The sequence below is a fragment of the Aptenodytes patagonicus genome, chromosome 5, assembly GCF_965638725.1.
Source record: "Aptenodytes patagonicus chromosome 5, bAptPat1.pri.cur, whole genome shotgun sequence".
NCBI classification, from domain to species: domain Eukaryota; kingdom Metazoa; phylum Chordata; class Aves; order Sphenisciformes; family Spheniscidae; genus Aptenodytes; species Aptenodytes patagonicus.
Genome location: NC_134953.1, coordinates 63,895,769 through 63,923,287, shown reverse-complemented (window position 1 = coordinate 63,923,287; position 27,519 = coordinate 63,895,769). Strand labels below are relative to the sequence as shown.

At 38.9% G+C, this 27,519-nt stretch overlaps 1 protein-coding gene across 5 annotated transcripts in view; it reads left to right on the top strand.

Moving 5' to 3' along the window:
- Positions 1-27,519, top strand: part of ZFYVE9 (zinc finger FYVE-type containing 9) — a 62,461-nt gene that overhangs the window by 26,400 nt on the left and 8,542 nt on the right. For all 5 annotated transcript variants that reach the window (XM_076340203.1, XM_076340205.1, XM_076340200.1 and 2 more), the window contains 9 exons: positions 3,555-3,654; positions 7,386-7,562; positions 7,897-8,066; positions 10,304-10,427; positions 12,112-12,234; positions 14,040-14,195; positions 21,924-22,148; positions 24,588-24,670; positions 25,405-25,509. In XM_076340203.1, the coding sequence (XP_076196318.1) occupies positions 3,555-3,654; positions 7,386-7,562; positions 7,897-8,066; positions 10,304-10,427; positions 12,112-12,234; positions 14,040-14,195; positions 21,924-22,148; positions 24,588-24,670; positions 25,405-25,509 (1,263 nt within the window). The remainder of the gene's footprint in view (positions 1-3,554; positions 3,655-7,385; positions 7,563-7,896; positions 8,067-10,303; positions 10,428-12,111; positions 12,235-14,039; positions 14,196-21,923; positions 22,149-24,587; positions 24,671-25,404; positions 25,510-27,519) is intronic.

Sequence of the window (27,519 nt, the reverse complement as noted above, 5' to 3'; positions counted from 1 at the left end):
TTTTTATGAGTTTAACAAATATGACTACAATTTTCATTTACGGTAATGTTTTTTACTTATTTTTATATTTTAAACAAGTTCATTGCTTGGATTTAATTACTTCCCTGTAATGACTGAAGCCCTGAATTGCACAAATGAGAAGCAGAAAATGAAAATATCTGTAAACAAAATGGATAAAACATGCACAAATAGAGCAAGGCCAAAAAATGGAGTGTTTTTTTTTTTTCCTTTTTTTTTTAAAACTACTGAAGATGAGCCTTGAGAAGAACAACCAGCATTGTTTCGGATGATATGTGGGGAATGGATAAAATAAAAGGTCCTTCTGCTCTGTAGACAAACTTGTTTCTCAGATGTGAAAAATACATCACATATTAGTATTTAATATTCTCAGAGTGTTAGAATAATCCTCAGAATGGCTTGTTTCTAGAAGCTTTTATTAGCTAATGTTGTCTGCGCCAAATTTGCACACATACAGTCAAAAGATGTGGCAGAAAACTCTGGTATTTCATGCCGCCTTATGTTTTTTTCTCTAAAAAAAAGCACTTATTAGTAAATGCTAAGAATCAGTATAGGTCAAATAATACTTAGCACTTACTGCATATTGCTTTACCACACTTAATTCCTGTAGGAAAGAGACCAAAGGCTTTGACAGGCAAGCTCTGATGAATCTAGCTGTAGTGGCTTGAGACACAGCTATTCTTAGCTGTCTGCTCTTCCCTTCTGGTTAAGATAACCATCCCCAAAGCAAGTCATGTTGACCATGTGCCTGTGGTGTATGTAACTACTGAATCACGGTGACGCTTCCACTGTTTCTGCTAAATGTATGAATCTCACTTAAAGAATTGGGGAGACAGTGTCTTCAGCTCTTGCAATCAATTGTTTCTAGGGGAAGTCATGGAACTAAATATTTTTGAACAAAAGCTTTAGCACAACAGTTTCTGTTTAAGCTTTATTAGCATCATGACAAGTCATTGTAGTAGGGGTGAACGTATCTGTTTCATTTGAGAATGAAAATTGCATTTAAAAATAGTTGAGTGGCACCTGGGAAGTCTGTCTCGGTTTTTAATTTCAGGATAATAATTGCAAAATTAATGGAAGATATGAACCTCAGGGGAGTGGTAGAAAGTAATACAGTTACAGTAAATTTTGAATTAAAATTAAGAACCTGAAGAATGTGTGTGAACACGTTCATAAATTTTACCTTATGTATTTATATATTTTCTATTGTCAGATGAAACAATCATCCTTGATAGGAAAACCAGAAAATTTGTATGTCATAGTTTTACTGACAACCGAAACGATATTCTTGAACTAAAATATAAAAAAATCACCAAACACCCTAGCAACTAATGCCTTAATAACTCCCAGTGAACCTGAAAACCCTAGTAACATACAAAACTTGCTTTGACACCGCTATGTTATTTTTTATAGCATGATATACTGAGATAATGACTTGGTGATTGTTAATAACAAGACTGAATTGTCAGTTGTGCTGGATTGTGTTCTTCCTCCGCATTACTACTGTTAGAAGGCTGGTGCAGCCTAAGAGAGGAGGTGTAGATGCTCTGTCATTGCTTCTATTTTCTCTTTTAATATTTAGATTGTTGCACTTGGGAGCTTTGCTGAAGGCACAATGTGTTTTTTGATAAAGGGTCCTAAATTAGATATTAATTTGTGTTGGTCCTTCATTTATGGTTGAAGACATTGATTTTTCCATGTTCAATACTGAACTTCCAACTGGAAGTTTCTCCCAGAGAACTGAAATTATGTCAAATGTCTCTAAAATATGCTGTGATGTTGTTATTAATATTCCCTAGAATGCTTGTAAATTGGGTTAAGGTGTAAATGCAGAAGTCAGATTTTTGAAGTACGTTTGCTTTTTTTTTTTAAAAAAAAGGTTGTCACATATGCGAATGGGTTGTTTTTATTTTTGCATGAAAATGCCAGTGTATACACACTTATATTTTGTTTCTGAAATGTTTAAGTTGACATAATTAGGAAACATTAAAACTGGTTGAAATGAGACAGGGTGAGCTCTTCTTTCTTCACATTCGATTTTCAGCTCTCATGGTGAACTCAGAGCTTATTTTATATGTGCTTATTTTAAACACTTGCCACTAAAAGACTGCAAAGGTAACAGGCTGCAAAGTGGTCGTAATTTGGTGTGATCTTTAACTTGGTTGAAATTTAGTTAGGCTTACAAATATTTATATATGAGAATCCTATGTAGTTTCTTGTCTGTATTTCAGAAATACTGCTGTTGAAGTGATGATGGAATGATTTTTTGGATTAAGAAAGCATTACAGATCATAATAACGCATAGTGAATTGTAGCTATAATAGCCATCTATAATTAAAATTTGAAATTATCTCTTCATATCTGAACTCACTTGTTAGGTATCTGCTGCTATTTCTAGCTTTCCTGAGTGTGACATTACCTTTCTGCATGAAATGGATATTCATCAGTATCTTCACATGTCACCTGAATAATAACCCTGAAGAAATACTGGTTTTTTTTAAACAAAGAAAATATTGTTCTTTAAAACAAATAAGAAATCATTAAGGCACCTTGATTTGTCTGTTCTGCAGGATTTTGAGATTGCAATTGCTATTGTAGGATCATATCTGCATGCAAGTGTTTGTTTTGGTGCACAAGCCATGCTCATGTTTTATGGTTTTGCTTGTCTGGAGGAAGCCTTAACACTGTTTCCTGCCCAGGACTGGGGAATTGTTAGAGCTGGTTCAGGTGAGAAGTGCTAGCAATGCAACTGTGTCTCCGCAGCAGGTTGTCCCCCGAGGGATTTTGCACTGGGTCCCCCCTTAGCAGCCAGTGTGCGTAAAATGCAGTTCCTCATTTCTCTCTAGTGTTGTGATGCTGTAGTGTTTGTAATCATGGAAATACGAGCTTTTTTTTTAATATATAAATGGAGCAAGATTTTCTTGCAGTACCAATGTCAGCTTTTTTAAATGTCATTTTGTATGTTGAACACTTAAAACATTTTGAAACATCTGCTTAAGTCCCAACTGAGGAATAGTTTGTTATCTATGAAGAGATTAAAAAGATAAGAGTTGCTAATGTAGATTAATTGATCTGCTGCAAATAAAAATGACTTGTTTGAATTTATCTGTGCCACAGCAATCTCTTATGTAGAAAAAACTTGTGCATTTAAACATAGTTGGTTCTAAAAAGTACTCATGCTTTTTCTAAGACTGAAATTAATTCCCAAATTGTTAATTCTGTGAGGGACTGTAAAATGGTTGGAATTTATTAACCCATTGTCATTTATGCCAAACATATTTTAAAAACACCACTGTGCTGTCACACCTCTGTCAGGACAACACGCATTTATGTTTTCCACGTAATACTGCTTCATCAGGATTAGTAGGAAAGGCACCCTGGGCAGGTATTAGTCACTGTGGCTTTAATGGGAAAATACTGATAATTTACCTCCTTATTTTGCATGTCTAGAGCTTTACAGATATTCTCTTGTCTGAATTCATCAGTTCATCACATATTTTTGAACAACACTTAAGTTGTTTCCCCTTTGGTTCCAGGTTTTTTGTGCGGCATGCTGTAGCCTGAAGTGCAAGTTGCTGTACATGGATCGAAAGGAAGCTAGAGTGTGTGTAATCTGCCATTCAGTACTAATGAATGGTAAGTGGAAAGAGAATCTGAGATGCAGCGCTTCACTGGCTTTGTGTTGAGCTGCAGTGATGATATTTTAAAAAAAATCAAAATACTTCATTTGTATTGGTAAGTATGGTAAAACAGCAAAGGCCCTTGAGAGATCAGCATGGAATCCCTGTGGAGCGTGGAGATTCCTAAACTAAATATGATTAACAGAAGGCAAAAACTGGTAAGGTTGCGATGAGTTTGGAAGCTTTAATTTGTGAGTGCTATACCAGGATTGCAGAAACTGTGATTTTTGGTGGTTTTTTGGGGTTTTTTTGTTTGTTTGTTTGTTTTGTTTTTAATTCAGGAGCCTACTCTCTGTCCTTTGATGCCTGAGTGGGTAACCTGTTACACTTTTGTATGGGATGCCAAAGAGAAGAGCAATGCAGTTGTGCCTCTTCTAGATTATGCACTTTAAGAAATTGGGAAAGTAGTATTTATTCACAAATTAATCCAACTCTTCTTCCTCCTTAACTCCTTGGTGCTAGAGTAGGAGGTCTTGTCTAAAAACCTATCCACAGATGTGGACAACTGAGTTTGGATTGTTGCTTTGGGCACATTACTGGAGAGTCTGTCAAACCCAGGATGGTGCTGTGGCTAAAAGCCTGATGTGAACATGCGACATATAGGAGAGGTCACAAGTAGTTGTGAAGTTAACAAGTAGAACAACCAAGAAGTTATATTACCTCTGCTTGGTGTAAGGAAAGACACTGGTTTTGACCAAAGGGCCATGGAATCTATTTCACATTTTGTCCCTTATAATATTAACACTTTAGATATGTGGTATAAATATGGGCAAACACAGAGTATTCTTCCCACTGTATCTTGAGGCTTCCGAAAATTTCAAGAACTTCCTGAGCTGGCAGTTACCTTTGGGTGATTATGCTGTCCATTTGACTTATTTCCATGACACTGAGACAGCTGTTGGTGAAAGACTCGATGTTCAGTTTTTATGTCTTGAATTGAGAAGGTAGAAAAATTGGATTAGGTTGAGAGAGGATCCATGTGAGTGCTTAAATCATGAGAAAACCTGTCTCATCATGAGAAATTCCAGGCGCTCTGTCTTTGGTTAATTAATGGAAAGGTGAATAGGTGACTTGATCTCAGGGTATAAATATATATCTGGATAACTGAAACTTGATGACAGAAGTTACTTCAATTGTAGAGGAAGGTCTGACAGTCGCACTCTAACATGTAGTAGGTAGAGTGAGAAGTCGGACAAATTCAGGTTCTAAATGCAAGCTTTTAACCGTTAGGATAACTAACTATCCTGATAATTATTGAACAGTTATCATGGAATCTCTATTGCTGCAAATGTTTAGTTAAACTTTGGAGACTTTGATAAAAGATTGCTGCTGTAGTTTTAACCAAGAATTAGTTAGGAAAATTCTGCTTCAGTGTTCAGACAAGGTAATTTTGATCATATCTTCACATGTTACTGTATAGTAGGTTATTTGGGCTGCTGTTTTCAGAAAGATCTGTTAATTTGTTGAGCATCTAACTAAACTTAGAAGCTCACAGCTTTATTTTTTCTCCAAAGAAGTTCAGTATTATGCAGGTTCGGTTGAAAGTAACTGAGTGCTCAGTCTTCAGACGAGCATCCAAAATTAGTAGACAGTTTCTGTTGTTATACAGGAATAATTTTTTTCTGTTTCAGAAAGATAATGATTAATCAGTGTGCAGTGGTAGGTTTTAATTATTAATTCTTTACTGTAGGCCAAATGTGTAAGGTGACAGGAAATTGTAGGTTGTAATATCTAGACATTAACACCAAGTCCTGATGATGATGTTGAAGGGGTGCTAAAATATTACATTTTGAGATGGAGAAATTAGCACATTTCAAGGTGTACAAGAACAAGGAATTACACATACACCTGGCAAAAGACAGCTGGCTCCTTTTGGTGGTGAGTGGGATTTGTTTTCATCTGGGGGAAGGGAAGAGTCTGAAAATATTTCAGTTGAAACCAGAAGTGTTCTTCTAAAAAGGCATAATAAAATTGATCATAATATGATGATTTCCTTTTAAAAGCCTTTCTGTCCTGTTGCCAGGACGGATACGCATTAATGGCAGCGAACAGTGACACTACTGCTTGGTTTATTATAGGGAGAGTGCTGCCTGCATACTTAAGTGTACTTGCCCCAGGGTTTCTCTCTGTTTCTATCCCTGCTGCAGTGCTTTGTGATGATGCTTTTGGTTACTGGTTAGTTAACCTGTAGCCTGATCATATCTGATCCCTCCTTATCCTTGCAGTTTCTTTGTCGGTACAGGTTGTTTTTTTTTTTTCCACTCAGTGCAGCAGGTTAAGCATTCATCTTTGCACAGTCTTGGAACCGGGGATAGGAATCGCACTTTAAAGTAGTTATTTCATTTGGTTGCTCGGTATCTGGTTTGTGTTTCACTAGGGTGCGGGGGGAGGGTTGTTTTTTTTGGCACTTTTCTGTGGCCAGGCTATGTGTTTAATAAGTTTCCAATGCTATTTTTACTGTATTTTCAATTGGTAGCTATGCTGAGTTGGCACTTTTCTTGCTTTAGAGAAGGCTTTAAAAATGTTCTTTTACCATGCTATGACTTTTCTAATAAAGGGATCCTAGAGATGTAACTTTTCTTTGTGCATTTTTAACACTTCCTTCTTTCAGGACTTATACTCTAAATGAATACAGAATTGCTGTTAAAAAAATACTTCCATTTAATTAATCTTCTCAAATGGAAATGCCAATACCTTTTCCACTGGCAGGCATTTCACCCTATTGGTTTTGCAGGTTGATGGGAGGAAGCAGGAAGGGTTTATGTTCTGTTGTGTTCTGTGTGGGTTTTTTTGGTCTTGTTATTTTCACCTTGGTTTTCTGACAATTCATAGCCAAAGGAACCCAAAAATGTACATGATTTATTCAGGCTTCATAGCTGCTCTGAGAGCTTAGGTGGCATGATATTTATGCCTGACTAGAGGAATGCACTTATTTGTAACATACTAATATGGTTGAAGGTGCAAGCACACATACAAATTTTCTGGTACCTTGCATAGCTACAAGCCTTCCTTACAGATGAAAAAGAAGTAGTACTGTGGAGATACAGTCTGTTTCACTAGCTAGAGGAAAGATTTCCCTGTGATGGATGTTGTTGACAAAGAAGTTTTATGTGTTATTGTTTGGGCAATTAAATTAAGGCTCAAGTCATGCCTTCAGAATTAATAGCATAAAGGGTTTTTTTATAGTTAAGAATATAAGTTGTTGATCTGTACTGTTCTGCCCTGGATATAAAGAAGTGTAAGGTGCTTTTTCTCATATACAAAAGATAAATCTGCTCAAGTGTCCTGTAGGTTATAAAACATTTGTAATAGGAATGTCCATCTGTCCATACAGTGTGATAAATATATATATAAGAATTGAGTGTTTTCAGTTAAATCTTGGAAGAGGAAACAAAATGAAGCATGAGGAACTAAGCATCATTCAGGTCAAAGTGTATTGTTATAATTTTCAGAAAATATTTCTGTATGAACTGATATTTTTATTACACAGGACCAGTGCTGTTTCTCTTCCTGCTATGCATTTTCTTGCTTAATTACAGTCTCCTGGGCTTTTAAATAAAGTAAGAGAGATGGGCTTTGGAAGGTGGCAGCGTCCATACCTACTGTAGCTGAGAACTTGAACACAGTGTTTTGGACTATTAGATACCCTCCTCTGTGCTCATGTTTCTTGTTCTTTGTTTGCTTTAGCTCAAGCCTGGGAGAACATGATGAGTGCCTCAAGCCAGAGTCCTAACCCTAACAATCCTGCTGAATACTGTTCTACTATCCCTCCTTTGCAGCAGGCTCAGGCCTCGGGCGCCCTGAGCTCCCCACCTCCCACTGTCATGGTACCTGTGGGAGTTTTAAAGCATCCTGGAGCAGAAGGTAGGAAAGAGTACTACTTTTTTCTTTCAATTTACCTGTAGTAAGAATTTGGAAAGAATGTCTGCACTTCATCCATTCCATACTCTAGCTAATGCCAGTTGTGCTATTCCTGCCCTCAGTAGGGATATCAGGTTTTTAAGGACAAGTAAACTTTTCTCAGCAGATGTGTTTATACATGATGCTGCCATAGGAAATGCACTAGATGATGTCTTAAGTACCTTCCAGTCCACATTTCTCTATTTATTAATTTTTTCAGTTTTGCTCTTCTGTACTCAAATTTTCCAGTCAATGTTGCAGTGAGATCTTAAATCCTATTTTTTTATGTTCTCTCTAGTGGTTCAACCTAGAGAACAAAGGCGTGTTTGGTTTGCTGATGGGATATTACCCAATGGAGAAGTTGCCGATGCAGCAAAACTGACAGTGGCTGGGACAACTTCCACAGGAACCTTAGCAGTGTCGCATGATCCATCAAAGCCTGTGACCAACAACACTTTATCAGCAGAAGTAAGGAAGCGTTACGCTATTCACTGCTCAAAATACCATGCTTGCTTTGGTCATGAGTAGTATATTAGCTTCTGTGCTGATTTCAGTAAGACTGATCTAGGAAATCTGTTGAGGCTTGTTTTAGTATGTTGTATAGCAAGTGTCCTCACTTATTTTAACGTTTGCAGAGTGCTGAAACAACCATATATTTTGAACTGAAATGAACTATTATGGGGCAGAGCACTAAGCAATGTTTGAAATCTGTGTGCTAGGTGGCTTCCAAGTGTTTGGCTGTACAGCCTGTGTATGAAGGATATTTGTGTAATGCATGTTTTAAAAAGGCTGAGTTATGGTCAGTAAGGGGTTTGAAACAGTAAGATTGTCATAGCACAAAGCAGAAGAATACTTTGTTTGACACTTCTCATAAAATGATGTATGCAGGAAAGTGCAGATATAATCTAACAATATTAAATCCACCATACCCCATGTGAGTGGAATTGAGACTTTGCAAAAAGTTCAGATGGGCATAGGTACATTTGGATTTTCTAAAGAAATGGGTATGTGCGGTGCTAGAGAAGGGAGATGCGGTCTTTGTCTAAACAGGCTTTTTAGTAATAGTCCACATACAGGAGTCATCACATGATCATCTATTGTTAAATCATAGAATCATAGAATCATAGAGGTTGGAAAAGACCTCTAAGATCATCGAGTCCAACCGTCAACCCAACACCACCATGCCCACTAAACCATGTCCCTAAGCGCCTCATCTACACGTCTTTTAAATACCTCCAGGGATGGGGACTCCACCACTTCCCTGGGCAGCCTGTTCCAATGTTTCACCACTCTTTCAGTAAAGAAATTTTTCCTTACATCCAATCTAAACCTCCCCTGGCGCAACTTGAGGCCGTTTCCTCTCGTCCTATCGCTAGTTACTTCGGAGAAAAGACCAACACCCACCTCGCTACAACCTCCTTTCAGGTAGTTGTAGAGAGCGATGAGGTCTCCCCTCAGCCTCCTTTTCTCCAGGCTAAACAGTCCCAGTTCCCTCAGCCGCTCCTCATAAGACTTGTTCTCCAGACCCCTCACCAGCCTCGTTGCCCTTCTCTGGACACGCTCCAGCACCTCAACGTCCTTCTTGTAGTGAGGGGCCCAAAACTGAACACAGTATTCGAGGTGCGGCCTCACCAGTGCCGAGTACAGGGGCACGATCACTTCCCTACCCCTGCTGGCCACACTATTTCTGATACAGGCCAGGATGCCATTGGCCTTCTTGGCCGCCTGGGCACACTGCCGGCTCATGTTCAGCCGGCTGTCGACCAACACCCCCAGGTCCTTCTCTGCTGGGCAGCTTTCCAGCCACTCTTCCCCAAGCCTGTAGCGCTGCATGGGGTTGTTGTGGCCAAAGTGCAGGACCCGGCACTTGGCCTTGTTGAACCTCATACAGTTGGCCTGGGCCCATCCATCCAGCCTGTCCAGGTCCCTCTGCAGAGCCTTCCTACCCTCGAGCAGATCAACACTCCCACCCAACTTGGTGTCGTCTGCAAACTTACTGAGGGTGCACTCAATCCCCTCATCCAGATCATCAATAAAGATATTAAACAAGACCGGCCCCAGTACTGAGCCCTGGGGAACACCGCTCGTGACCGGCCGCCAACTGGATGTAACTCCATTCACCACAACTCTCTGGGCCCGGCCGTCCAGCCAGTTTTTGACCCAGCGCAGAGTCCACCTGTCTAAGCCGTGAGCCGCCAGCTTCTCAAGGAGAATGCTGTGGGAGACAGTGTCAAAGGCCTTGCTGAAGTCCAGGTAGACCACATCCACAGCCTTTCCCTCATCCACTAGGCGGGTCACCTGGTCATAGAAGGAGATCAGGTTGGTCAAGCAGGACCTGCCTCTCATGAATCCGTGCTGGCTAGGCCGGATCCCCTGGTTGTCCCGCTCATGCCTTGTGAGTGCCCTCAAGATGAACCGCTCCATAATCTTCCCCGGCACCGAGGTCAGGCTGACAGGCCTGTAGTTCCCTGGATCCTCCTTCCGGCCCTTCTTGTGGATGGGCGTCACATTGGCAAGCCTCCAGTCATCCGGGACCTCCCCCGTTAACCAGGAACTCAAGAAAGAGCCAAATTACTTGGTGCTTCTGGTTCTCCAGCAGACACAGACTCCTTCACCTACATCTAGTAATCTAGTCAGCCAGCTCTTACATTTTTATTATTATTACTTCTGTAATGTTGTCCTTTCTTCTTGTTTGCTTCTTGTAGACTGATAATGCTTCTATATTCTCGGGAAATATAACTCAGGTTGGCAGTCCTGTTGGCAGTGCAATGAATTTAATTCCTGAAGATGGTCTTCCTCCAATTCTCATCTCCACTGGAGTAAAAGGAGGTGAGGGTATAATTTGGCAGCTAGCTTTTTAAGCTTACCAGTTGCAATTAACCTAATAGTTACTGTGTTTATTTTAAAAATAAGATGCTGGCAGTATGCTGAATATTTGAAGAAATTCACAGTAAGTACTCGTGGCTAAATGTTGTGACACTCATTTGCACCATTGATCCTTATTAGCATCCAGGAAGAACCCCATCTTGCAATGAAATTACTGTAAGAAGTAAAACACAAAGCAAAAAGAAAATTAACTTCAGTCCAGAAATATGTGCTAATTTCTTCACTAATCGGACTGTGGGGAATGTTTCACACAGAGATACATTTTAATTAGCCTTATGAATATTCATGCTTCCCTTCTCTGAAATTCTCTTGGAACATCTGCTCTGCCTGAGGCATCCCCAAGCACTGCATTCAACAGCACTATTGCACATCTTGGCCCACAGTGAAGCTTTTCATAATTGTGATGTCCCCTTCCAGAGTATCCAAATGGAGGAGGATTCAGAAAATTAAAAACTAATTTTTAAAAGATTAAAAAAATGTATATATTTGTTTGTCTGACAATTGCTTTCCACAGTCTGATTCATGACATCCTTTAATACATTCCTGGGATTAACTTATTTTTTCATCTTTGATTTTTTTATTCCTATTAGATATTTTGCCGATACAGTGCATTTCTAATGTTAAGCTGGAAGTGACCTTTTATTGTAGGATAGTGTCAAAACCAAAATGTGAGCAGCATTTAATTTCAAAACAAATCTGTTCCATCCTGTGTTAGCTGTTCATATGGGTGCCTGATTATTCAGTCTCCTCCACAAAAAAGGAGTGAAAATGCAGTATACTTTTCAGCTTTTATATAGATAATCTCACATAAATTGTATTTTGTATGCTAAGTTGATGTTGTTTCATACGCTGTCACATACTGGATTTTCTTTGCAGCATTTTACTTCTGATATTCTAATTCTATTTAAAAAGATTCCAAAAACATTTTTCATATTAGAAAGCAAAATTACCTTTTTTCTACATAATTTTAGATGGAAAGGTAATACATTTCTTTCAAAATCTGTTTTCATCAGTGTAACTATTTTTTGTTAAAGCTTAAATGCAGAGTAGTTTATAATCATATGGATGAAAAATTTTAATTTGCTAGTCATCTGGGTCTAATCATAGAGGGACACTACAGACATCTTTGAAGTTTCATGTTGGGATCCATTTTACACTGGATTTAAACCTTCTATGATTTATAAAAAAATGTTGTTTTATATAGTGTTCCCCTCTTTGTTACCTTCCTAGTAGCTAATGCACAGAAAGTGTAAGTTATGTGACATAGGGATAGACCATGTATTGGTGTTTGTAGTCCAGGACTGATGCTCTTGTGCTTTACTGTGATATAAATAACAATTGTTAACTTCTTTGTCATTTGGGATTTTAGCTGACACCATGGCACATTTCTCAATTTGATTTCTATTTTCTCGTCCAGTTGATACCGAAAAAAAGCTGATTTATGAAACAAGCTGCACTTTTCTAAAGGATGTACAGGGGTTATGCACATAAATGCTATTGAAGTTTGAAAATACCTAGGAAAACAATCAAACCAGCAATACTTAAATAAATTTTTTTTAAAAGGTCAAAAAAGCAAAAAGCATCAGAATCGGGGACTTCACTGTGTGTTTACTTGTTTCTTTCATAGATTATGCTGTAGAAGAGAGACCTTCTCAGATCTCTGTCATGCAGCAGCTGGAGGATGGTGGCCCTGACCCTCTTGTATTTGTTTTAAATGCGAATTTGTTGTCCATGGTAAAAATAGTAAATTGTAAGTTTTTATTATTAAATAAAGCTTGGGGTATGAGAGGGGAAATGTTATCTATATTATTAGTAGGAACAGCAGCATTTTTATTTGGTAGGATAGTGTCTGAAAATGTGCATGGATTGAAAACTTTGTACTTAACCATATTAAGTTAAATTACAAAAGGCTCTTTTCCAGTGATTAGACATCAGTACAGGTAATTTTGTGTAGAAAATATAAACTAGACTAATAGAGCCTTCAGTCTCAGGTTTGGAGATCAGTGTCTCCTGTCCAACTTGGTAGGGCAAGGTATTTTATCACTCGTTCTTCCTTTGGTTGCTTAACTCATTTCCCTGTCATCCCATTCTGGAAAAAGCAGATAGGATCCTGTAGGAATACACAGGTTCCATTCCAGTGTGCACCTCCTCTATCCTTTTCTATACTGTGTGTGTGTGCATGTGCTGAGGGAGGGAAGAATGAATGGGGAGGCATACAGATGGCTTCTCATGTTAGTACCTCAGTTGATCTCTGCTGGATAAGAAAACATTATTTGAGAAATTGAGGACAGTTTAGCAGTAAAATGTTTTGATTCTGTGAAAAGTTCATACAATAAATTAAAATGTTGTTTATAAACCTTTCAGCATCTGGTTAGATAGCAGTACAATTTTTTACATATTGTGGTTTAACCTCAGTTGGCAACTGAGTACCACACAGCTGCTCGCTCACTCCTCCCCCCACCCCTGGTGGGATGGGGGAGAGAATTGGAAGAGTAGAAGTGAGAAAAAACTCGTGGGTTGAGATAAAAACAGTTTAACCATTGAAATAAAATAATAATAGCAATAATAATAATAATATAATATAATAATAATAATAATACACAAAGCAAGTGATGCACAGTGCAATTGCTCACCACCTGCCGATCGATGCCCTGCCAGTCCCTGAGCAGTGGCCCCCCCAGCCAGCTTTCCCCAGTTTATGTACTGAGCATGACATCACATGGTATGGAATGTCCCTTTGGCCAGTTTGGCTGTGCCCCCTCCCAGCTTCTTGTGCACCTGCAGCCTTCTCAGTCGGTAGAGAATGGGAAGCTAAAAAGTCCTTGACTAGTGTAAGCATTACCTAGCAACAACTAAAACATCAGTGTGTTACCAACTTTGTTCCTGTCCTAAATCCAAAACACAGCACTGTACCAGCTGCTAGGAAGGAAATTAACTCTATCCCTGCCGAAACCAGGACACATATATATAAAAATGTCATTAGTATGCATATATATACATATTAGACAAAAGATTTTATTTCTATAACTTAGTATTCTCAACAAATGAATTGTGAAGCCTAGAGCATGTGTCATCAACATTCATGTGAAGCAGAACAACACAGTGACATCTCATGAAAACACCTGACATCCAGCTATCCATCTTAAGAGAGAGATTCACCGTCTGAAACTGGTTTAGCTGTCAGGATCATGATACGCACAGCCAACAGCCTGGCCTTTTCCCAGGTTCCTCCACTCCCATTTAAAGCTTGTCCTCTAATTTGGATACAGAAACTGCTGAATGTCTGCTCTGTGGTGTTAATCCCAAGATCTGACTAGGAGCTGTAATGCTCTGCCTCTTCCTTAGCTGTAACTGGGAATTATTGAGCTGCTTTTGTTTTGGATGTGCTTGCTTACAAGGTAACAGATTTAGAACCTAATTTGTCTGTGTGACAGATACTGCAACCAAACATGCTGTAAAACTGGTTCTTGAAAGAGCTATCTTCCTGTAGTGAAATTTAGGCATATTTTATGAAATTCTGTTCTTCTGTTCTGATACATGTTTTCCTCTCTGCAGATGTGAACAGGAAGTGCTGGTGTTTCACTACAAAAGGCATGCATGCAGTGGGGCAGTCAGAGATAGTAATTCTCTTGCAGTGTTTGCCTGATGAGAAATGTTTGCCTAAGGATATCTTTAACCATTTTGTGCAACTTTACCGGGATGCCTTAGCAGGTAGGAAGGCTCTCTATTAAAAATGGTTTGGATAGATGATCATACTGGGTCAGATAATCACATTTTTGTCATTTAGCAAATGGCTATTTTTGTATAAAAAGAATATAAAAAGAGAGTAAGGATCAAAGCTGATGGGCTGGGTTGTTATTGGTTATTAGTATCCAGTGTTATATTCATCTCACCAAATAAAAGTATTAATGAGGTGCTGGTAAGCTGTGGAGCTGCTCCAAAGATCTTCCAGCCTTCCTCTGGGTGCCAGCAGAACAAAGAAGTTTGGGCTATGAAGGCCATGCATAGACTATTACAGCAGTGGAGCAGGAGGACTCTTGCCTGTGACAACTTTGTGTTCAGCAGCCATTGCTGACTGTGCGCTCTGGCTGCTTCTGCTAGGTGCTGGGGTAAGAATTTGAATATGGCTAACATATCTGAAATTAGTACTGTACTTCATTTAGCAGTAAGTGTAGTACAATACTCAGCAGAGCTCATGGGTACACTAATGACATTGCTTCTAATAATTTTGAAGTCAGGGTAGCTTTTTTAAAGATATAGAAAGAAAATTTTGAGAATCCTTGTGGATAGTTTGTTAAATATCCCCAAACCAGGTAGTTCAGAAATTTGATTCCCACAGTGTGTGTGTCTATTGCCACATTATGGAGATATTATTTATATTATAAAGTAATACAAATATATATGTATATGTGTGCCTGGAATGAATTGTAGGGCATCGCAGAAATTATCCCTGAATTTTGAATTTTAGTATCTCAATGGCAAGATTGTATTATGTAAACCTTTACATGTTTTACATTTGCTAAGTAAACGGGCTTCCACTTTTAGCTATAGTTGGACCTTAGAATTCAAAAATTATTGCATAAGGAAAAATGCAAGTATTTGGTTCCACTGATTAGAAAATAAAGCTAGTTTTCCAGAGGTGAAGTTGGATCACATTAAGGTTATATACTGAATACACATTTACGACAGGTTCTGCATATCATTTGCAATGCCTTTGGAGTGACTGAATCCAACACTTTAATAAAATAATGAAAAAGATCTTTGTTTCCTAAAATGTCTTGATACAGCAAAGGTCAGCTTGTCCAGAGAGGTTGCCGGGTTCAGAGTGTACTATTATCACGTCATAATGGATCTCGTGTACACTGGAAACAAATACCTTTCCAAACCTCACTTCATTTGCAATGCTTTATCTTCTAATTATGATGTTATTCAGAGGGAGATAGATAGGAAAAATTGTGTGCATGCGTGTGTGTATGTGTGTGTGTATATATATATATTGCAGATATAAATCCAGCTCGGTGTGTATATTGCAGAGAAGTTCTGTATAATTACACTACAGGAATACATAATTTATAACTCCTACATAATGTATTTGGAATTCTTTTTTTAGTGCTCTAGTGGTAGTAATTTGATATCCTACAATTGCAGTGGTGCAAAGAGCTGCTTACTATTGTACAATTCTTAAGTCAGAAACCAAATTTCACTGTTTAAGAATTCCACTGTGTAATGTTCTTTTGGTAGGATTTGCTCTGTGTTGTATTTAGACATGTAGTAGAAGTAGATAGACAGCTTGAGTTGAATACCAAACTGCACTGAAGTTTTTGTAGAACATAGCACCTTGCTAAATTCCCATAGCATTTTGTAATGCACTCTCTCAATTTCCATCCTTTTTTCTTTCCAAGTCATGTGTGTTTGAGAGGAGAAGTATATATTAGCATATTTGCAACTCTGGATGTTTTAAACGTTATTCAGCCAGAGAGACAGGATATGATGCTGTACGGGTTTCAGTTTGGTGGTTGTAATCCCTTGGGAGTGACTAGCTGTTTGCATGCTGTTGTAGATGGAGCCATGCTTCCAAAGTTGTTCATTTCAGAGGTACTGCACCTCTCCTGGTGGTTAGATGATAGACATTTAGAGTAAACGAGAATTCCCATTAGAAGTTAGAGACTATTTAAAACCCTGCCTCACAGTTCCATTTTTTGTTATGTAACATATTGGTTTAAATTTATTTTGCCATCAGGAAACTGAAATAAATTCTGTGGATGTTTTTTATTTATTTCCTTTAGTAAATGTTTTCTTAAAAACAGTCATAAAATAAAACGACCTGTAGTATTTTTTATGGACATGGAAACAAGAATTACGTTTAGGGATGGTGATTTTGTTTTGGAGTGATTTTGGGTTTCTTGTTTTTGTTTTCAGCTGAAAAATACAGCATTCCCCTTTTGTTTATTTAATTAAAGCCCATATCTATAGCGATTTTTATTTTTGTGAGTCACATTTATTTACTAGCTCTTCTTGCTCAAGTTTGAATTCTGTGTTCAAGCCTAGAAGCACAAAGTTATATGTACTCATGCCTATTCCCAGATGTTTCTGCTTTTCTCAGAGGATAGCTTGTTTCTTGAGGCCAAGTCCTGTCCTCTGTGCTACGTATTGCTCTCAGCCGTTTGCAGAGTATGGTTCCAGTATGTGCACGTAGTGCCAGCAGAGCCCAGGCCTCAGACCTGCAGGCAGGAGCACTTAGTCTGTACACTCAATTCTTTGCAGTTTGTCCTTTGGCTTCATCTCCTATTTCAGCATGGATAAGATGCCTGCCTGGTGCAGCACTGCCCTAAACTTTCATTAGTTTTCTTATGGGAAGTCTTCAACCTCAAGCTGTGGTCTGGTGTTAGGACTTTATAACTGTAAAACAACAGAGAGATTCTGAAGGAAAAATGGCATTTTTCACTATAGGTTGTATGCATGTGAGTTATAATAAATTGTAAAGCTGTTAATTAAGGCAAGTATTAATTGCTGTTCACTTTCCATCACTTTATTTTTCCTCAGGCCCCTCTGTCATCAAGCTCCCTGCTGTGTTGCTTTTCTTGTTGTAAAATTGAAAGCTAATGATTTCTGTTGTGGTTGTAGTAGTTGTACTGTTGTAGTAGTAATCCCATGATTATCCTTGTCTGTTGGCTATAAGCCTGGCAGGAGGTCTAGTGAATGGAAAAATGAGAACTTCTGTCCATCTGAATGGGTACTTTGAAGCAGTTGGATGTGTTAATATAGAGCTGCCAGCTATGCCCTAGTACATCAGCTCTTCAGTGGAATACAATAAATGCTACTGTTACTTTTATAGTAAAAATGCAAATTTGGCAACTGCTTGAAATGGCTTTGTGATTGCCTTGGTTTGGGGGACATTCTGGGTGAGGGTGGATCTATCCCAGTCACAGTTTTGTATATTTGTAACCCTGCCTGGTTTTAATTAAATAAGGTGGTAGCTAATACAGAGTAGATCTATAAAGAAGCCCATGTAGATGTTCTGAACAGAGAACAGGTTAACTGAGTGAATAATACACCCCTGCAAGTGTAATGTGGAAAGATGAATACAAAATCAGACGTCATATAAGGTGTGAGAGTGATTGTTTGGAAGACTGCTGCAGACTAGGTTGAGGAAGTTTTGGGTGCTGGTAACGGCTACTCACAGTGAGAGTAAGTGAAGCATTATGTCCCTTGCCAATATGAACAAGTTCTTTCCAAATTACTTGCTGATGTGTTTCAATAAAAAGATGCCGAGTATGGTCAGAACTTTGAATGTTGAATTTCATACGTTTTTTCTCAATGCTGGCATCTGCTACAGATGTGTTGTGCCATCAAGTGACATTCATGGTCTTGTCTCTTCTGTGTCTCTTTGTGGCTCTTGGTGTCGTAGTGACTGGGTTTATATTGCTTTTCCAAAGAGTATGTGCTCTTTTCTTTTCTTGAAGAAAATCCATCTGGCAAGGTTGTTCCCAGGCAAATATTGCTTTGCATCTCTTGCCACAGAACTGGGTTGCTTGGGTTTTCAGGGTGCTGGCATGGTGTTTGGTACTTGGCAGTTCTTGGTTGTTACCGATGACAGTGGAATGAGGCCGGACAGATGCAGCTAACTTCCCCAAGCCACATATGTATGCCTTCCCTGAGACTGGATGCTAATACCAGCTTTTTGACCTGGGATTAACCAAAAGATACGAAGCATATATCAGAAATTCAACCTCACTGTTTTTGGTAAAAGCACCTAACTGGCTTCACCACATATTGAGGGCAATAAACAAATGCAGGAATCTTTTTTTCTTTACCTTTCCTGGTATAAACTATTTTATTTGAATCCAGAAGGGATTGCCAAACTGATACGCAAGGTACATTGTTCATCAGAGGAAGATACCTAAGTGAAGAATACAAAACAGCATGGATCATGACTGAAGAGAAAGTCACATCAGTGGATAAAAAAGCATGTTTTCTTAAAGGACTTTATAGAGGTGCTTAGGATTTAAAGTCAAGGGTAACCCAGCATAACTGAGAAGAGAATAAGTACTGACCTCCTGCAGAGCTGCTTTAGATGCATGGTGCACACTTGAGGCACTTCCTAAATAATGTCAATCGTCTGATGTCAGGTCCTGGAACTTAATATAGGGAAAGGCACCCTTCTGTTCACTCTGAGATTACCTCTTTAGAAAGGAAGTTGTGATATTTTGTAAATTAAATTACATGCTTTTGAGAAGGATAGCTTTTTTTGAAGGTTTTTCTGACAGCTACACTTTCTCTACAAGCTTCTGAAACACAGTTCTATGCTTAAAATGTGTAATGGTGCAGTGGGTGGGGTTTGACCATGTCAAGCTGGTAATAGCAGCTTATCAGTGGGGCCTTGACTTGGAACCACCTTCAAAGATGTGACAGGAAAGGCTGACATCCCCTGGTCAGTGCAGAAATGTTTGTGGGACAAGCCCAAAGCCCAAAGAGGCTTTTTGACTTGGGTTTGCTGGTTGGAAAGGGCACTAGAGAGGTGTGTAGGAAAACACTTGCTTGATTCTTCCCATGCTCTCCACACAGCAGGCTCTTGCATGCTCTTATAAATAATGCATTGCAGCACAACTACCTAATCCCAATACTTTGTTCTCTTAATAGCGGTAACCTATTGGAGCTTGTACTGTGCAAGCTGCTTGTGTCAAAAGGAGTAATTTATAGTGCTGTGGCTTATGGTAGCAAAGTGCTGAACAGCTGAGTTGCAGATTCCACTCTGAGGGGTTTTTTCATGTTTCTGTTGGCTGAAAAAATTCTTGTTAAGGCATCCCAGGCATGTGAGCCTTGAAGCTCCATCTCCTGAAACGGAAAAAATAAGTAGTCATCCCCTTCTGCTGCAGCACTTAGCATCAGTCACAACTGGAAATGTCTGATTGCTTTGTCATCCCAGTGGGCAGTACCGCACATCTCAGAACTATACGGGATTGTACAGCTTCACTTTGCCTAGCCTCTTTCACACAGAAAATACTTCAGAAAAGGGTGCAGAATTCAATTCAGTTTAGCAGTTCATACACTTCATACATTTTAAGGTTAGAAAGGATTATTATGGTCATGTTGTTGGAACTGAGAACCTCACCAAGTAATTTTACTATCAGGCCTATAGCTTCTATTTGGGTAAGAACAGAAAGGAAGGGAAAAAAGAAGTATAAATGAAGAAGAGGAGATTAGTGAGGGTAGGTGGGAACTGCAAAAGCAAATGAGTGGAGTTGAGATAGAAAGGTGCCAGCAGCTATTTTAGATAAGTGAAAATCTTTTTCATGAAACATTGATTGATATATTGGTTTGCACTCACTAGCAAGATGCCTGAGTTGGTGCAGTAGCAGTGTATTCACAGAGCAGGCAATAGTGTCACAGCACAGGCTGACAGAGAAATGCATTTGCACATGGGCAGGATTAATGATTTTCAGCAGCTGACAAAATTTGGTGTGGCTCTATTAATCATGTTAGTCCTTCAGTTTGACCAGTAGCTACTTTTCATCAAGTATGCTCTGCTGAGCATTACAGAAGTTGTAGCCACTATAATAGTTCTGGAATTTGATCTGGGTTGGTGGTGTCAGCTCTGGCTTGTGTGTATCTGTAAAATTAAAAATGCAAAGTAGCATGGCCACATCTCCAGAGTGAGGGCAGGAATAGCTGTATTATTCTCATGCTGGCGCTGGCTTCATGGAGAGTTGCTACAACTTGGGACTTTCATAGAGGTTCAGTGTAGAGGACAGACTTGAAAGGGCTCATTGGTTAACGTTTCCTTTGCTGGCCAAAACTATACCTACTGTATTTATTTTTCTTGCATTTGTAAATGCTTGTGTATGATTTTTAGGCTGTTTTTGCAGTATAAGAATAGAGAAAGCTTAACTTGAAGATCATACTTGTATTACTGAGGATGTCAAAGTTGCACTTTCGTGATTCATATTTTTACTTACTTAAAACCTAGTGTTTGTGTGTCTGTGTGTGTCTCCTGTGTGTAAATGGGAGAAACCCTCCAGTTATTGTCCAGTTGATGTGCGCGTTGGAGACATGCACATTACTGCCTTGAGTTCAAATACAAACACTCCATTATGAGGTGGTGGAGAAAGAGCAGAAACTCCTACTTAGCAGTCTCTCTGTCTGCAGGTGGGAAAGCCTGGGATTACTGCAGAAGCCCAGGAGGCCTGCATGAGTGCCTCAAACCCAAGCGATTCCTCATGAGTGGTGTGATCAACCACACCGTGCTCTCTGAAATTACTTGTGTTTTTCTTTGAGAGCAAATCAGCGCTATTAATATTCACATCTTCCTACGGAGAATTGTGATCAGCTGTTCTGTACATTATTTGCATGCTGTTGTTGTCATTTGATAAAAGGAATCACACCATGGTTCTTTGCGTCAACGTTGAATGCTATGTTGGATGCTATAATAATCTAATCAACATTCAGATTCATTCAGCCATTCCAGTGTAAACATTTTTGGAAATTAAGAGCATCAAAGAATAAAAATGTGAGTAAAAATTAGTGATGTTTCTCCCCTGTGTCTCTCTCAGTTGCATTTTACATTAAGTATGCTAATTAAATAAACACTCTTTTGTGTAATTCTTAAAAAGACCCAGATCTTCACTATGTGTCTGAGCAGGCACCCCAGTGGTTTGCTTGAATGGAAGGACAACCAGTGGGCATTAATCATTTGACCAGGTGCACATCTCTCCTTTAATCGCAGATGAGTCTAAAAGTTTAGTTCAGTCAACAGCAGCTTCCGCAGTGGAAACCCCTTGAATATCTGGAAGACACTGAAAACAGGCTTTCTTTGGGTGCTTTTGTAGTGCTAGGGGGAGGTTGCAGGTACCACCTCCTTAGCAGCAATACTGGCCTGAGCTATCCTTCCTCTTTCCTGGCTTTCCCCGGGATGCATCATCCCCTCCATTACACTGACTCAACTACTCGAAACAGGCAGATCTCCATGAAACAAACAGGCAGATCACAGAAATGGTTGAGGCTGGTGTCCCTTCCTGCTCCCCCAGGAGAGGTGGTAGGTCTATGGTTGTACATACTGTCCTGGTAACACTTGCAGGCATGGCTTAGTCAGTCAGGTGCAGAAATGAAGGTATGTGTGCATGTTCCTACAAAACTGACTTCCTACCAGTGATAGTCACTGAGTATGTGTATCACCAAAGGTGGATCAACTGGAGATACCATGGCTTTGGTGGCTCTAGTCTAGAGCAGTTATTCCGTAACAGGTTATGCACTTTTGCACCGGAGGTAACCTGAGCAGGTAACCTGAGTGTGCAGCAAATCATTGTTTCTTGTGTGATTAATAGATGTTAGTGCTTCAGGAAGCAAAGTGAGTTTAATAGGGATTTTTTTTCCCTTCTGAAAAACTCTAAATTCTTGATATAGCTCTCAATCTAGTGAAGTAATGAGCATTTTTGTTCATAGGTAATGTTGTTGGCAACCTGGGACACTCCTTTTTCAGCCAGAGCTTCCTTGGAAGCAAAGAACATGGAGGGTTCTTGTACGTTGCAGCTACGTATCAGTCCCTGCAAGACTTGGTGCTCCCAACTCCACCGTACTTGTTTGGCATCCTCATTCAGAAATGGGAGACTCCCTGGGCTAAAGTGTTCCCCATTCGGCTGATGTTGAGACTTGGAGCTGAATACAGACGTAAGTAACATGCATTCTTTTAGCTGCAGTTATTTCTGCAGGAGAATATATTCCGGTTTAGAGCACACACACAGAGCCCTAAATTGTTACCTGTCAAAGCCACACAAGCTTAAACAGGCAAGTAGAAATTATGTTTTATACCCCCATTGCATCCAATTAACAGCACAGCAGTACTGAGGTTGTGATATGACCCACAGCCTTTTTACAACTGTACTAGTTGATCAGGGAGATTTTTGTGGAGACAAATCTAGTTCTGAGCAGCTGTTTGTAGTTCACTTAGTGACCTGAAATAGGGTTATGTGCAGAACAAGTCTGATTTAGCTGGTGGTAGTTAGGACAAGGGAGAGCCTTTGAGATGCTAAGCTCTTTCCATGCTGAAATGGAAGAGCATTTGCTTTTAGGTTTTTAAAACCACACTCATTTTCCAGAGAGTAACAATATGTGTGCAGGGGCAACTGACGTGGCAATTTGTTGCAAAAATTCTGTTGCAACTAGTAACAAATAAGCTGGAGAGAGTGTTTCAGCTGAACAAAATCTTAGCAGTTAGCATGAAATTAGCATAAAGTTAGGATAAAATCTGTTTCAAAAGACACTTGCTATTGCTGGAGCAAAGAGATTATTGGAAGTCTGTCCACCATGATGGGCCAAAAATTTGCTGTCTTGCTCATCTGCTGTTTTAATTGGCAAACTAGTACATCTGAATTACTATGAAAATGGTCTGTTGTTAATTTTTTTCCAAAACTTTTTCAAAACTTTTTAACAAAATAAGTTTTAGAATATGCTTTATAGGGATTTGTAAATTTAACTTGTGATGCTTAGGGAACATTGGGAATTTTTCATAAAATACCTATGTTACTGGAGAGTAAAAAGAAAATCTTCAAAATTTGCTTTCTGAGGATAAGGACTGCAGGTTAAACTTGTCCGAAGAAACATTAGCGTTAAAAGTATGTAAGTTTTTGTGTGTATCCATGAGGTTTTTAAGTAGTGTATTTATTCTCATCAACATTTAGAAAAACAAAGATGCTCATATTTTGGATGTGACATCTGTTTTTGAGCACAGCAACAAATGTTTTGATATTCACAAACAGAAGTACCTGCTCTTAGTATGTTGGGAGGCTGGGGTTTGAATCACTTCTATAGCTGTAGTTTGGATTTAGGCATATTCACTTGTGCTGTGACAGCTGTGACTGCAGATTACTTCCTCAGTCCCCTCTCGGAAGGGGCTGCATTTGTATCCCAGGTTTCCTTGGATACATCCTCTTTTCTGGTGGAATTGTCAGATTTTGGCCATTTGTCCAGTGCTGCTGAATGCGCAGCAGTTCAGATGCAGGAGTCACTCTGGGTTGCTAGATGTCCAGAAAACATCTGCTGAGCATCTGCAGATCAACCATACAGCTCAAGCACAGGGAATTCAGTGCATCTGGGACGTAGCTGAGCTGCTATATGCAGCCAGGGTGGCAGACACGGGAAATTCAACACCTCTTGGTGCCTCAGGGGACACTTCATGAGTTGGTCAGCTGTATGGTGTGTGTGTAGGAGCTGTGATGCTTTCCAGATATCGCATCAGTGTGCAGAAGCTGGAGCTTATTTCTATCAGGAAATCCTGATGATGTTATTCAAACCTGCTGAGCATTTTGCAGCCCCTTCTGACTACACTGGGAACTGTGAAGATGTGTGGCATTTCGGGAAATCAGGCTGAGTGTTTGCCTGAGGATAGTTTAGGAACCTTCCTTCAAACACGCATTTTTAAAACCTTGGCATTACATATTACTGCATGAGTCATGTTTCAAGCACTGTTATGGCTTCTGCTGCAACATAATGTAATGTAGCCAGATCCATACACTACCCTTCGAATTGCATCACAGATGTTTTACAAGTATGGTTAAGTCAGCCAAGGAATGCAGTTATTTTGTATTGCTGACATATAAATGTCCTTTTAATTGTTTTTGACATACTACTGTAGAGAACTTGCCACGTTCTTATGAAATCATGAAAAATGAAATAATCTGTATTATCACTTGAATGCCACACGTCAGCCGCAGAAGCTAAAGGCTTATGATGCTATAGTGGAGAGTAGCAGGATGGTCATAAAAAAGGAAGAAGCCGTTTCCAAGAAGTAACCTGAGAAAAGCATTTAGAAAGGTCATCTTTACAATCAGTGTCCAGATCGCTAGGTTCAGTCTTGCAGTGTGGCACTTGTAAGCATTCCACATAATTATTGTTTCTAGCGTGGTGGGCAAGGAGCTATGACACACGTGTAAGGTGCATTATAATGTTAAACCCCTCTTCCCTTTGCTTTTTAAAATCTGGTCTTCTTTCCAGTCTCTTCTTTTGCTGCTGCTTACCATATTCAACTGAGGAGATTGTATTTGAGTCTGTTTCTGCAGAATCTCAGTATGTAAATTTAAATCTGACCTTTTCTGTTTTATTTTATCCTAGTTTATCCATGCCCACTTTTTAGTGTCAGATTTCGTAAGCCTTTGTTTGGAGAGACTGGACACACGATTATGAACCTTCTTGCAGTAAGTGCTGAGGCTGAGTTTGCATGTTCCATTGGTGTGAATGGATAAATGTGAGGAGAACTGTACTCCTCTTGCACATAGTAGCTGGCATGCTTAGAGGATGACAAGAGGAGATAGTGGGCATTTGGGTGAATTTACCCGCTGTTACTGATAGTGGATGTTAGCTTTCAACAACATAGTGAATTGTAAAAAAAGTACCCAAATCAACATCCAAAACCTGGCCACCTGAGAATGTTTGGATCTTGAAACAAGTGCATTAGTTGCTCAGATTCCTTCCTCGGAAGTGCTAGGTCATCACAGTGTGCAGTCACAGCTCTCTGATTAGACAGCGCTTCAACTGAAGTAATTAGCTCTTCCTACTTTGCTAGTATTTTCAATATAGAAAATTCTTTGATGCATGACTTAATCTCACTGCTAGAAAACTAATAACTATCCAGTAATAGAACACAGAGAGCAAATTTTCTTACATGCAGTGATGACATTCAAGGCTGGAGAATATTAATTTTGATGTAAGAAAATCAGTGAAATGGCTAACAGTCATGATGATGTTTTTTCATTTGTGTACTTCAATTATGTAGGTTACAAGCTGTGATGTCTCCCTCCCTCCCTGCCTTTCTGTCACCGATTACAATTATTTTAATGGGCTAACTAGTAGTCACTAGGATAGTTATGAAACCTACAGTGTTAATGATGATCATCATGCCTAACTTTCAAAAACTTGTTTTAATTACTAGGACTTCAGAAATTACCAGTACACGCTGCCTGTGGTCCAAGGTTTAGTGGTTGATATGGAAGTCAGAAAAACCAGCATCAAAATTCCTAGCAACAGATACAATGAGGTAATGCTTGTAAGAAGTACATTTGTGTACAGTTTCTTTGTGGTTGGAGTACCTGGGATCTAAAGGAATTGTATTTTATTCACTCCCACTAGGGAAAACTGCCTCAAAAGCAAATGATAAATGCATGATGTGCACATGTTTTGAGACTGAGTGAGGGTGGCTTCACAGAAAGAATGCAATTCAATTTAGTATTAATTAAACTATTAAAATATTTTTCTTCAGTTTTTTTAACTGTTTATATATAAAGTGTAATTGTAAATAATAGAAAATACTGGTTTGATTTGAACAAATAAGTTGACAAACTTTACACTTGAGGTAAACTAGGATTTACTAAATAAATAACTAACTAGGAGAAACTAAAATTGCATTAGCTTTTCTTATCTATGTTGTGAGTGCATACTTGAAGCATTTATTAGTATTTTCTCGGTTGCTGTTTATTTTATGTAAAATTTCTCTCAACATTTAAATTTTATACTTGATTTCTGATGTGAGAAAATCAATCAGCATCTTTAGGATTTAGTGCTGTTCAGAAAGCTGGGTGAGAAGATACTTGAACAATAATGAAACAGAGCAATGGAGAAGGTGATTGATTTCATGTTCTCTCTGAAGAGGAGGGGATAACTTGGTATTTTGAAACCAATCAGCAGTTGGGGTGAGAGCAAACCTCCTGGGCAAAATGTTTGTAAACATTCTTGTGATATCAAAGCAGAATACAGCTTTATCTCAAGAGAGAACTTCCCTGCAAGAAGCATTTGAGTAAAATAATAGTGAGAGTAAAGAAATAAATTAAAAAAAGGAAAAAGTGTTCTTATGTGAAGTTTGAAAAAGCTGAAACTGATGAAGCAAGAAGATAAAGGGTCTGTTTTAGGGTGTATTAATTCCTGATGCAGTTGTGAGAAAATGGAAAAGGTCAGCAAAGATTGCATGAATTAAATACAGTTGGCACACAAGATGCAGTTTTGTAAGTGTTAGCTGTGCCTGGCGTTTGCAAGTGTGTTAGCTTCAGTTCTGTATTAGACATTGCACTAAGCGGGACTGTGAGGAAATCCCTGTGTTACACAGCTTAGCAAAATCTCTGCATCGTGTTTGGGTTCTTTTTCCAGTGTGAAGCACCGATTCAGCTTTTTAAATGGAGAAAGTGTTATTTATTTAACATTATTGCCTGCAATCCACTTGAAAGATTGAATTACTAGAGATTTTTCATCTGAGTATAGTTTGAATTAATTAAACCACAAGACCTTTACATTTTTCTCATGTAAAGCAGTATTTAATTAGGAAAGAATGACACTCAAACTATCTAGAAAGTGAAAAACTTGTTTTAAATCTCATGGACGGATTAAATGTGGAGAATTCAGACTGTAATTAACAAATTAAATATTAATATATAGTTTTATTATTAAATACATATTTTTATCTTCAAAATTACTTTAGTTTTCTACAACTTCCAGTGGTACTTAGTTGTCTGTTTAGTCCCTCAGTAAAGGTGACTCTCATTTTTTAATCAGTTGCCTTGTTACAAAGTACAGTTGCCATGTCCAGTTGTTTCTTATGCTAACAGCAATGACTGGGCTCCATAAAGATGGCTGCTGTTGAACTAAAATCTTGTTTCTGGAGCATGACATGATAAACCAGATAATGAAATACACTGTTGTCTGATGCAAAATCTTAATTAAGTTTCCTCCCCAAACATTACACCTGTGCACATTTGTCAATAGTGAGCATCACCTAACGTTCCTGACACTATAATTAAGGTTTGATGTTAGACTGAGAGAGACAAATGTGTTGTGTGTAGCGTGCCTGCTTATCAGCTAGAGGAAGCAGAGGATAGGAGTATGAGTGCTGTTAAGAGATGTCAAATAATGCAGCATTTGCCTTCTCATCAGGATTTTCACTGGGGGGTGTGCGTGTGTAATTTAATTTGCCTTTTTTCCTTTTAAGCAAACATATAATTTTGGTTTTGGAACATATTCCAGAGATAGATGACTCCCTCAGTTTTCTTTTGGATCAAAA